We start from the raw sequence: 12113 nt of genomic DNA on the forward strand, positions 1-12113 counted from the left end.
TGACACGACTTTAATTTAATTACCTTTAAATAATATGACTTTTTCATTATAAAGTCATGCCAAATTTACACAACTTTTCAATATTTTTTTTAAAAAAATTGCACCATTTTAATAATTTCACCCCACTAAAAGAAAAATACTTAAGGGTAGATATAACTTTCATTGGCATGGTCCAACATGTGAAAGAACAATAATGTTTTTTATTTAACATAAAAGCTTTTGATCACATATCACCATCATCCATTTCTTAATTATTTTTTCTCTATTATTCTATTTCATAAAAATCAATAGTATTAATTCTCCTGCACGAATTATTTGAGTTTCATATAATTATTGCTCTTTGAAGAAGGACCTATATGAAAGAGAGATGTATAAACAAAAAAAGGACTTGTCTGCTCATTTTTTAAGCAAAATAATACCAACACACGATGAAATGTTTGTTTGTCTTGTATGATCATTTATGAGTAATTATACTTTAACACTTCAAGTTATTGAGTGTTACTCTTACACACGTTTCAATATCTATTTTCTTTAATATACTTTATTTATGTATATAAACTATTTTTTTCTTTTTATCTTTTAGAGTGTGGTCATTCTGATTTGGGTAAGTAGTTATTATAAGATTGACAATTTGGGTAAGTAGTTATTATAAAGTAAGTAACCATTTATTATTTTTCATTTTAAATTAAATTCATGATTTAAATGATTATTTCATTTATTTATTTTTAAAAATGTCATTTGAAGTGACGATCTCTATTTCTTTTACTTTTTTAGTATTTATATGAAAAAAATGAAGTCTTCACTTCAAATAATTTTTCTTTTAAAAAAATACAAGTTATATTATTTTAAGTAAGATTTCCAATAAAACGAGTCGTCATGTTTTATTAGAGAAATATGAAGTCATTAATTAAGTAACTGACTTCTTTTTAAAAAAGTCAACTTATCTCAATCTATAAATATTTTAAAAGATTATACAAATCAATACACTGGGAAAATTATACTACGTTCATGCAAAAACCTATAGAAAACTTCAGGTGATAAAATCAAAATTCAAAATAAATAAAAAATCAAAACCTAAAGATAAACATAAAACTATGCATTTAATAATAGACTGTGTTTGAACTGAAAAATGAAATAAATTAATATCAACCAATCGAAGCACGTTTAATAATAAATTTACAAAAAATTATAAAATAAAAACTTATTATAAAATTATCTTTTGTAAAAAATTGTTTAACAACGAATAATTTTTATTTTTTCCAAGTCAATTACCAATTCCTTTATAAAAAAATTGGATAAAATTAGATAAAACAAAAATTATAAAATGAGAAGTCATTATAAAATAATTTTTTGTAAGATTGTTTAACCGTGAATGTTTCTGAGATGAAAGAGAAAGGGTTGAGAGGAATGAGGGAGGTGAGTAAGAGTTTGGAGTTTTTTTGGTTGTGAGAATAAAAATTATTAAAATACCCGTAACCTTAAAAGTTAGAATCCATGATATATATATAAGGGTATTTTTGTCTACTAAAACCCGGTACATATTGCTAAAATGTACCAACTTTTATATATAAAATTTGTAATCACAATAATTAGTGGAAACATAGGTGTGATGATTATGTTTGAATTTTTTTATTATGTTTTTTATAAATAACATATGCGTATTATTTTCTATTTTATATACTTTTATTTATTAATGAAAATAAAGTAATTAAATATATTATTTAGTATATATTGTATTGAAACTATGTTGTAATAAAAAAATAATTATTTTAAAAATATATAATTTAATTATACTTAAAATATGAGTAGTTAATTTTTTTTTAAATTTTATCAGAGTATTTTTCTATTATTAATGAGTTTCTTTTTCATCTCCGTTTTTTTCTACTATATTTTAATATCTTTTGTTTTACTTTTTACTTTCTTAATGTTTTTGTAAATTTTACATAAAAGTATTATTAGGAATAAAATGAAAAACATAATTTATGTGATAAACCATATAAAAACTTTAGGTTTATACCATCGGTTAGTCCTCATTTTTGTATGAGAATCTCAGTAAGATCTTCATTTTTGTAACTGTGTCAATTGGGTCATAGTCATATTTTTTTTTGTAAAAATGAACCAATTTTACCCTAACCGTTAAGTGCTCTCAGACAACGTTAACAGTTGTTGACCTATGCTGATGTAAAAGTGTTTTATTAGGTGGAATTTTTTTTAAAACTAAGAGTTTTTGACGTGGCAAAATTTATTACTAATTGAAGCAATGAATTTGTTCCTAATCGAACATTTATGAGACTCATCCAAATTTGGTCAGACTCCCTTCACCACCCACTTCACTCGGCTCACTCTCCCATGGACCTCGTTGGCGGAGCTTTGCCGCGCAAGTCATTAGCAGGCATACCATTGATTGGGTAATTAAAAAAATAAAAACCATTGAGCGAGTCCTCCTTGTCGCGCCTTCATCGTCGCCACTACGGGTTGCCGCTGTTGCGCGAACACGAAACCCCATGGGTCGCGCCTCTGTTGCTGCGCCGAAATGATCGTTGCCGCTGTGCCGCACCGAACGATCGCTGCCGCTATGTCGCCATTTGTGAGAGAATGAAATCTGTCATGGTTGAGCAGTGCACCGAAGGAGAAGAAGAGCAAAAACAGAACGCGAAAACCAAAAATGACGAGACCTGATGTGCGAACTGCCACTGCTTGCGCCTTCACGACCTGAACCAGGAAGAAGAAGAAGCCCCTAGAGGTGGTTTCTCCACAGCACCAGAGAAGAAGGAAACCAGAAAATTGGATTTTCCTTAGGGTTGAGGAGCATTAGGGTTTCAAATTGGGAATTTTCCCAATTTAGATTTTAGATTTTAATTAGGGTTCTTAAAAGAGATTTTCTGAAGGATTAAATTCCATAAACATAATTGAGATTTTAATTTCTAATTTTATCATAATTTGTTTGAGTTTTATATACTGGAGAACCAATTCGATCCACCAAGAAATGAGAAACAAAAAAGGGCACCACAGGAACCCACATAAAAAATTATGAGAAAAAGAAACATTTTGCGAGAATGAAATACAGAAGCTTTGGATCATTCATATGCATACAAAGGGAAGTAGCCGCTATGTTTGTGGAGTTTATCGATTAGGGATGGGAGGGAGGAGAGGATGCGAGAGAGGTTGCAGAGGTTAGGGTCCAAGGAGAAGACGACGTGGGACTTGGCTTCAAGGTCGAGGAGCGTGTCAATGACAATGCTGGAATCTCTTGGGAAGAGAAAAGTGAAAGGATTGATTTTCGTGTGAAGGGTTTTGAAAGCTTATTTGACGCTTTCAATTTTGTCTATATCATAATTCTTTAATTTAAATAAAATTTCTACTTAATATGACCAAATTAAAACAGTTGTAAAAATGAAGACTCAACAAAGATTATTATACAAAAACGAGATCAAGCCAGGTTTAAACCAAAACTTTATGCTAACTCAATGTAAATAAAAATTAAACTAATTAAATAACCCTACTGTCGAAAAAAAATAGCTGTAACCAGAAAAAGAAAGTGGTAACAGTTAACGCAAAAACGCTGCGTTGCAGTTGGGGCGCGGAGCAAGTGTAACTGCCAGTGTAACTTGCAAATTAGCGATCCGATCAACTGTATCATTTAATTTCTTATTCTCTCTGGAATTTTGTAATTCCTGAAATTCTGATTCTTCCTTCACACACAATTGTTTTAAATCGTGAATTCTTTGTTTCAATTCTGCAATTTCCATTTTTCATTTCCTTTCCCCAAATTCAGTGAAGTCAACTTTCTGGCAGCAATTTTAAACTTTTCTTTTTCCTTTTAAGTACTTAACTTCCTTCCCACATTTTTAGAGCAAGTTGGGTGCTACAATGAGCACTGAAAGTGCTAAAAATGATGCCAGTGTGGTTCTTGAAGATGTTGTTGTTTCACTAACCAGTGGGAGTGTGATGGGAGATCTGGGTGATGTTTGCAGCAGAATGCTGACAAGGCTTGATTTGGGCGTGGCTGGTTTCGCTGAAAAAGTTTCCAACTTGACCTATTTTGTTATGTATGTGGAAATCATGGAGTGTAAATTTGACGCCTCGGTTTTGGAAAAGGAGAAGGATCACATTGGTTGCTTGGAGAAGGGTTTGCAGTTTGATCTGTTGTCCGTGCTGTTGAATTCAGAGGCGACAGAGTTGAGGGAAGTCTTCAACACCCTTCAAGAGTGGGTTGGTGAGGCTAGCGAGTGGCTGCTTTCTGACACTCATTTCGGCGAGGCTTTTGTTGTAATGCAAGATAAGTTGGTTGATTATGAACAACGATTGAATCAGTCTGAAGAGGAGTTGAATGACATCGAGATAAAGTCAGCTGATTTCCAGAGGACTTTGGCCACTTTTAAGAAGGCAGAAATTGGTATGTAGGAGATCTCATATTGTTCATTTTCTTACATATTTTTTTGCTTGGACAATATGTGATTTTGATCATGAAAGTATCACATTTTTTTTAGTTATTACAAAACTTTTTTTATGTTCAGTTCCTGTGTTTAACAAAATGATGTGGTTTTAATTCTTCACTTGGTAATAAATACGTGTAGTGTGGACTAAATCACTTGATTTTGTTTAATGTTATGATATATACTTGTAAAATTTGAGCTTAACTAACATGCACTAAAAGATTTTACACCATCAACCAATGAAAAATTATTCTTGGTATGACTGTTAAGGTAATTGTTAAGGAAGTTCATAAATTTACCATACATGATGGTGTGGTTTGATGACAAGTCAAAATATTTTTACACTGTGAGTAGCGTATTATTTATGATTTTTCTATAAAACTTAAACTATGTTATTATCTGAACCAAAAACATATTTATAATGTTTTGATTGAATTGTTGGAAAAAGGTAATTTTTTTATGCTTGTCCTGTTTTCTGGGCTTTCTCTTCCACCATGCTGGGTTTTTTATGATTGAGTGAGAGCAGACAATACTTCTCTTTTTGGTTACTTATATCACAAAATGATACAAAATAAAAGAGGAAGGGAGAAATAAATAACTATGGATAACATTGAACTGACAGGCTCAAACTTTCTGCTTCTTTATTGATGTAACGGAGAATTTTTTATGACAAAAGATAATTGTGATGCAGGCGAAATCATAAGAGAGGATGATAAATCTTTGAATGGAAAAACAGAGATAAAACTGCAAACAGTTGAGCAACAAAGAAGTATTCTTAGAATGCTAGAGAAGTCATGGGCAAAAGAACTGGATCTTGAGAAGGATTTACTTGATTCAAGAGAAGTTGAAGAAACTCTAAAACAAAGGATGTTCTTTACAGAACAAAAGCTTGTTAACATGGAAGAAGAAGCAAGTGATATTTGGGAAAGATGGCTTGAGGCAGACAATGCAAGTGAGGTTCTGTTGGGAATTTCAAAAGGCCTTTTAGGTAGACTCCACATTTCTCAGTTCAGTTTGAAACGTCTTAGTCATCGTGAATCTGAGCTTCGAGCTAATCTGAAAGATGCTGAAGATAAACTAACCCTTGCCAATTCTAAGGTCTTCTCTTTAAGTGACAAGGTGTCTTCACTTGAAAAGCAGCTAAAAGAATCTGATGTTATGTTACTGGATGCAAAGGCCGTTAGTGATGAATATCAGAAGCAGTACAATCTTGTGTGTTCTGAAGCAAGAGACATGAGGAGTATCATTGTTGAGCTGAAAGAAGCTGTATCTAATGCAGAAAGTAGGGCTAATAGTGCAGAAACAAAGTATAACATACTGACAGACACAAATTTAAAACTTAACGAGGAGTTGGATCTTTTGAGAGGTACATCTGTGAGAGCAGATTTGCTAGAGAGGCAATTGAAAGAATCTACTGTACGATTGCAGAATACGGTAGCATCTGCTAAAGCTAGTCAGGAGAAACAAAGTAAGTTGCATTCCACAATTAGAGATAAGGAAAACGTGATAAAGGATCTTAAGTCAAAGGTTTTGAAAGCTGAGGCTAGGGCTGACAGTGCAGAGGACAACTGTATCATATTGTCCGAATCCAATGCTGAGTTGAATGAGGAACTCAGCTTTCTGCGGAATAGATTGGAAAGCGTGGAGGAATCCCTTCACCGGGAGGAAGAAATGAAAATGGAAACTGCAAAGGGCATTGGAAAGCAGGCCAAAGTATTCAAAAAATTGATTACACAACTGGCTGTTGAGAGAGAGCGTCTTAAGCTGCAGGTATCTAAAAATGGAGAAATTTTATTTTTAAATGAATCATTAATCTTACATACCATGCCCTTTACCTTTACTCAACCTATTTCTGTAAGATTTCACAAAATCTCATTTATATGTATATGTACACAGACACATATATAAATGAATACTATAAACAGATTGATGCCTAGGTATAGGATGGTTACATCAATGTTGCGGGGAACATGCATGTTTTACCTTTCCTTTGGTATGAACTTGACTTCTTCCATATTCAAGTGTTCACGTGTGTGTAAGCATGGTTTGTGTTGAAAATTATACACTAACCGAATATATGACCAAATTATAATATATATATATATATATATATATATATATATATATATATATATATATATATATATATATATATATATATATATATATTAGCAAATTTCATGCTATAAATTTGTTTAGTAAGGTAGAATTAGGCATAAAATCTATTTGTAAGTGTAGTTATGTTGGAGATCTTTAGTTAGAAATATAGTCAAATTATAGTATATTATTAATTATAAACCTTATTTTTACAAGTTAATTTTGTAAGATTATGTAAAATCATTATCTAAGCATTTTTTTCCTTTAAAATTTTCATTTGCTGTTTAAGAGTTTTTTGTATAAACTGTGTGATGCAACATGCATCTGGGTTCTTCCAATTTATGTTTAATTTAGACGTAAGCCATTTGGATTGAAAATTCACGCTAAGAATAATGAGCTGTAATGTTAACACACCAAGTTGATGCAGTGAACACGTAAAAATATCAATGATCTTGATAGATGAGGTAGAAAAAGATCAACAGACAATAAGATTTTGATATGCTGAAACATAAGACATCTTCCTGCTGAAATATTGTGTTTTATCTACAGATATCATCCCTAGTAAGTGAGAACAAAATTTTGGTAGTGAAGTTAAAGCAGAAAAGTTGAGGATCCTTCTTAAGAAGCAAGCCAGTGAGACTTCAGCCACTGGCTGAGGTTGGTACTTTGAATTTTCTTCATTTTCCTATTTATTGATTTGTTAGACATGCAAATTTATGATAAATCACAAACGTGTATAATAAGTTTGTTAACGTCATACAAAACTGATTATGTAAAAGCTTTTATACCGTGTATAACCATTAAACTACTAATATTATGTCTAATGAAAGACTGAATACAACATTATCATGTATATTTTTTTGAAGAAGCAAAAGCATATAATTTATTAATATATACTTACAAACACAAAGTGTATTAAATTGTGCCACCAATGCATTAGTCTTACATAACATACTGGGAAGATCTTCTCAGCCTTATCACTATTAGTATACTAGATTGATTTCTCGAGCAATAAATTTATCTTATACTAGTGGAAACCCATACACAACAACACCTTTGTGTTCATGATTATGTAAGATAATAGAAAATAATTATCATCATAACATATAAGTAGTTGTCAAAATATTAAAGGTAAAATGTGTACACCAAAAAACAGTTATTGGAATTAGTTATATTTAGTATAGAAATAGAAATAAGTTATGTAAACCTAATTTCCAAAACAATAAAGATAAGATTGTACAACAAAATGTGTATATCAAATGCAGTTATCAGAATTGGTATCCTCTTTATCTACTTAGTATAGATGACTAAAAGATTTAATGCTAGAATCAAGACAATAATAATCTTAAGGAAACAGAGAAGTAAAAGGATGCATTGATGAAAATTCTTACTAATATCCCAAAATACCAAAAGAAAATCGTATTATATATTTACCTACTTTTTAATTCTTCTTTTACCAGAGTGCAGGAGTCACAGGACTTCAGAAACAAATCTATAGCTGCTATAATGGAGTCAAATCCACTGATTCAGTGCCAAAAGTTAGGAGTGTGAGGAGAACTGATGCAGGAATTCTTGATTTTTCATGTTAATTCTTGTTTTACTGGTTCCTCTTCATGAACTTGTCGTGTCTATGTATCAATAGTTAACATGAATTTTTTTAGTTTCTGTTTATTTACCTTTTTGTTGTTGTATTAATTCATAGGAGGTAACTTAGTACAAAAGCACATTGGAGTAGTCAAACTTTGTTGCAAGTGTTGAATTCAATGAAGAATAATTTTGAAAGAACTTTTACTTTTTTAAGAAAGAAAAATAGGAAGAAAAAAGTAAATAAAATTATTCATAAAACAACATTTAACTTACACATAAATTAATTGGTATAAAGCTCATACTTTCTTTAAATTATTAATTTAACTTACAGAGATAGTTTAATTTTTGTTTGTAAGTGTTTAGGAAGAAATTTATAATGTTTTCTTAAGATAGATAGACGTAACAAGATTAATTAAGTTGGATCTGATCACTATTTATTTAAATGATCACGAGCAATTTATAGGGTAATTACTAATTAAGGTGTTTTTTCAAGGCATTATAACTATCGTATTCGCAGACATTATAGCTCATAAATGAATGCTACAATGGGACTAAGAAATAATATTCCACAATTTAGAATGCAAATTTTTCTTTCCTTAACATGAGAAAAAGAATGCATCATCACACTACTGAGTACCAGAACATTTGGCCCTTAGTTATACTGAGTGCATCATCACACTCATTTTTAATTAGAAATTCTTTTTTTAAACATAATTGAAAGATTTCATATCAATTTAATTAAATTTTTTTAATATTTGGCCAATCATTGAATACTCAAACATATTATCATAATATATTACACAATTTACATTTAGACAAAAATACCCATCACATCCAAGGATCATATAAATCATATATCCTTATCAATGTACAAATTCATCCTATCAACATAATTCTAATATTATAATTAGAACTTTCCAAAATTGCACAATCACATAAAATTCAACATAATGTTTAAGTAGAAATCTTTTTGTAATTTTAAAAAAATTAAATATATTGAATTTGAATTATTTTCATTTTAATTTTTTTTAAAATTGTTTGAATAAAGTACCTCAATATTTTAAAATTGTTTGAATTTGAATTATTTTAATTTTAATTTTTTATTTAAATAAAATATTTCAATTATTACTTCACCCTTTAGATATCAACATAGATCGTGATTTATGTATTAAAATAATACTTACCTTTAAAGTTTAATAACAATATAATAAATAATAATAAAATGACAAATAATAACTAATTTACCAAACAACTAAGAAAGAATTCAAAAGTGGGAAAGACAAGAATGATTAAGATTCTTGAAAGGAACCATATATTTAGAAAAAACTAATTAAGATTTAATTGTAATGCACCCAATTAATAATTAAATATTAACATTTTAACACTAGTAACTCCAACCTCTAATGTCATGAATGTTAAAAATTTATAACTCATTCAATATTAATTGAGATTATTATACCATTAACGTTTTAAACTTTATTAGAAACAAACCAAATTATAATATTTCTAAAAAAAAATACTTTAAACAACTCAAAATTAGAAAAACTACTTTAAACAAAAATAACTAATAATATAATCCAGTATTAAACCTAATCTTATATTATTTGAGACTATCATAATCTATTATTAAACAGAAACTTATATCTTATCAATCAAACACAACTTAATTTATATTTTATCAAAATATCATAGAGGTTAAACTTTTCTACAACACTCATCTTAATTGAGTTAATTTATCATATATATATATATATATATATATATATATTTTTTTTTTTTTTTTTCTTTTTCAGTAATAATTTTCTCGTGATCATTACCTCTTATTCTTAAACAATGAATAACTGTTCTAATAAGTTATTTATTTTTGTATTAAAAAAAATTGGTCCTCGTTAATGCAAATTTACAATTAAAATGAACTTTAATTCATATCTAACAATATTCATTAATTTTATCTTAAAAAAAATTCTACATCCAGAGTAAAAAAGAATTCTACGTTTTCTCATCTTCGTACTCAGTCGTTGCTCTGTTATAACTCTAGAAAGTTTCCGTCACAAAAGAACAACAACAACGTTAAAAATCACACACAACATACCACAAACAAGAAGCACAATTTTTTACAAACCTCAAAATCTTTGTCGTGTATTTCAAACACAACACAGAACAAAACGAAAGAGATTCAAAGAATCGAATTGAATTCGTTTTTGTAATATATCATAACATGTCTAGTCATGATCACCATCACCAACATCTTTCTTCCAATCCCTCCGCGCACCTCTCCACTCACTCCGATTCTGATTCCGATTCCGACTCAGTGAGTTGCTTCGTCACCGATCTCTTCGAGACTCGGTCACGCCTCTGTTCCTGCGACGACACTGATATTAACCCTTTCTCCGGCGCCGTCTGCGACGTCCATCGCACTGAACACGTGCTAGGGTTAGGGTTTGGCGTTGACATTGATTCCCAAACGCGGGATAACGATGATAATAATGGCGATAGAGTCTTCAATTTCGCGTTGGGGGATGGTTCGGGAGGGCTTAGGGTTGTAGCGTTCGGGTCGGATTCGGATGATTCGAGTGGCGGGGAGGGTGGGGTTCGTGATGAGGGTGGTGGGTTTGACGATTTCGATGTTCGGTTTTGTTGGGATAGTCTCTGTTTGGATGATCAGAGGACACTGAATGATGGTTTTGAATGGGAGGAAGTTGAGCAGAGGGTGAATGATAGGGAGGATTCGGGTTTGGTGGCTGATGAGGTTGAAGTTGAAGACGATGGAGATTGTGATTCGGTGGGGTTTACTAATGCCGATGAGGAAGAGGAGGAGGAGGATGGAGGTGAAGAGGCGCTGAGGTACCTTGAGTGGGAGATTCTCTTAGCGGTTAACAATTCGGAGAGGAATGTTAACAATGGTGATGGTTTGGAGCATGAGGGCGTAGCTGGTGCTGCTGATTTGCTGACAATTCGAGATGGTTATGTGTATGCGGCGGAGTATGATGTTCTATTCGGGCAGTTTCTTGAGAATGAGAGTGCCTTGAAGGGAAGTCCTCCCGCCGCGAAGAGTGTTGTGGAGAGTCTTCCATTGGTGGAGTTGTCGAAGGAGGAGCTGTTGCAGGGGAAGAACTTGGCGTGCGCCATTTGCAAGGATGAAATTTTGTTGGAGGAGAAGGTCAGGAGGTTGCCTTGCTCCCACTGTTACCATGGCGATTGCATTTTGCCATGGTTGGAAATTCGCAACACATGCCCAGTTTGTCGGTTTGAGCTGCCCACAGATGATCCGGACTATGAGCAGAGGAAGGTTCACAGGGCTGCTCATGATCTGTTGGAGCTTGCAACGGCAGGGATACAATTTTGACATGTTGTTGCTTCAGGTTATACACCCGGTCTTGTGTAAATAGCAGTTTGGTTTGTCTCACATCAAACTGATGATGAGAACAAATCTTTTGTAAGTAGTCTGTTGTGGTGATTTTGGAATAAGTTTCATACCATATTGCATGCCCTTGATATACCTGAAACGAGTGCCTATTAATACTCAGTTTATATTAAAAAGGTTAAAGTGTACCATGGGAAGGATCATGTTGTGGGTTTAGCGTTTCCTTCAAAAGAACTTATGTTATAATTTTGGAATGTCTGCAACTGTGTTCAGCATCATGATGTATATATAAAGTGTTGGTTTTCTGGATATCTACACTTTAGTTTGCCTTGTAGTGATCCTTTCTCCAAGGATTTGATTTTCTAAGGAAAAGGATAAAAAGTTGTACTTCTATTCCGAGGTTGACTGTTATTCTAAATTTTTTGTAAGCTAACATGATTTGTATTCACAGACATATGCACATACATACACACAAACACATATATATCCCTTTATTATTTTCATTTTGTGTAATGAAGGATCTTCTGGAATTTAGCCTTCTTGTTATTGTGCCTTCTTAGTTCTCTTGGATGTACATGTTAATTGGATGTCTCTGTCTGGCATGGAAAACACGCCAGGCCATGAATTTG

The 12113-nt window shown here is 31.7% G+C and overlaps 2 protein-coding genes across 3 annotated transcripts; both read left to right on the plus strand.

Moving 5' to 3' along the window:
- Window positions 1–3540: 3540 nt before the first annotated feature.
- Window positions 3541–8309, plus strand: LOC108344696 (WPP domain-interacting tail-anchored protein 1). Of its 2 annotated transcripts, none has more exons than XM_052867671.1 (4): window positions 3541–4396; window positions 5128–6206; window positions 7083–7190; window positions 8001–8309. In XM_052867671.1, the coding sequence occupies exons 1-3, from the start codon at window positions 3871–3873 to the stop codon at window positions 7140–7142; spliced, it is 1665 nt and encodes a 554-aa protein (XP_052723631.1). In that variant the 5' UTR covers window positions 3541–3870; the 3' UTR covers window positions 7143–7190; window positions 8001–8309. The 2 variants fall into 2 exon arrangements, with proteins under 2 accessions (XP_052723631.1, XP_017438641.1); XM_017583152.2 differs by having other exon boundaries at window positions 7994–8308.
- Window positions 8310–10174: 1865 nt separating this feature from the next.
- LOC108344717 (E3 ubiquitin ligase BIG BROTHER-related) lies at window positions 10175–11793 on the plus strand. The gene has a single exon (XM_017583186.2). It carries the CDS (start codon window positions 10339–10341, stop codon window positions 11464–11466), a length of 1128 nt encoding a protein of 375 aa, XP_017438675.1. The 5' UTR covers window positions 10175–10338; the 3' UTR covers window positions 11467–11793.
- The last annotated feature ends 320 nt before the right edge of the window (window positions 11794–12113 follow it).

This window comes from Vigna angularis, chromosome 8, assembly GCF_016808095.1.
Source record: "Vigna angularis cultivar LongXiaoDou No.4 chromosome 8, ASM1680809v1, whole genome shotgun sequence".
Classification (NCBI taxonomy): Eukaryota; Viridiplantae; Streptophyta; class Magnoliopsida; order Fabales; family Fabaceae; genus Vigna; species Vigna angularis.

Bases quoted from the DNA above. Each gene is read 5' to 3' on its own strand.
- LOC108344696 (XM_052867671.1), top strand. From the start codon at position 3,871: ATGAGCACTGAAAGTGCTAAAAATGATGCCAGTGTGGTTCTTGAAGAT. The intron at 4,397-5,127 runs GTATGTAGGAGA...ATTGTGATGCAG, and splicing joins TTTTAAGAAGGCAGAAATTG to GCGAAATCATAAGAGAGGAT. The intron at 6,207-7,082 runs GTATCTAAAAAT...TTTTATCTACAG, and splicing joins GAGAGCGTCTTAAGCTGCAG to ATATCATCCCTAGTAAGTGA.
- LOC108344717 (XM_017583186.2), top strand. From the start codon at position 10,339: ATGTCTAGTCATGATCACCATCACCAACATCTTTCTTCCAATCCCTCC.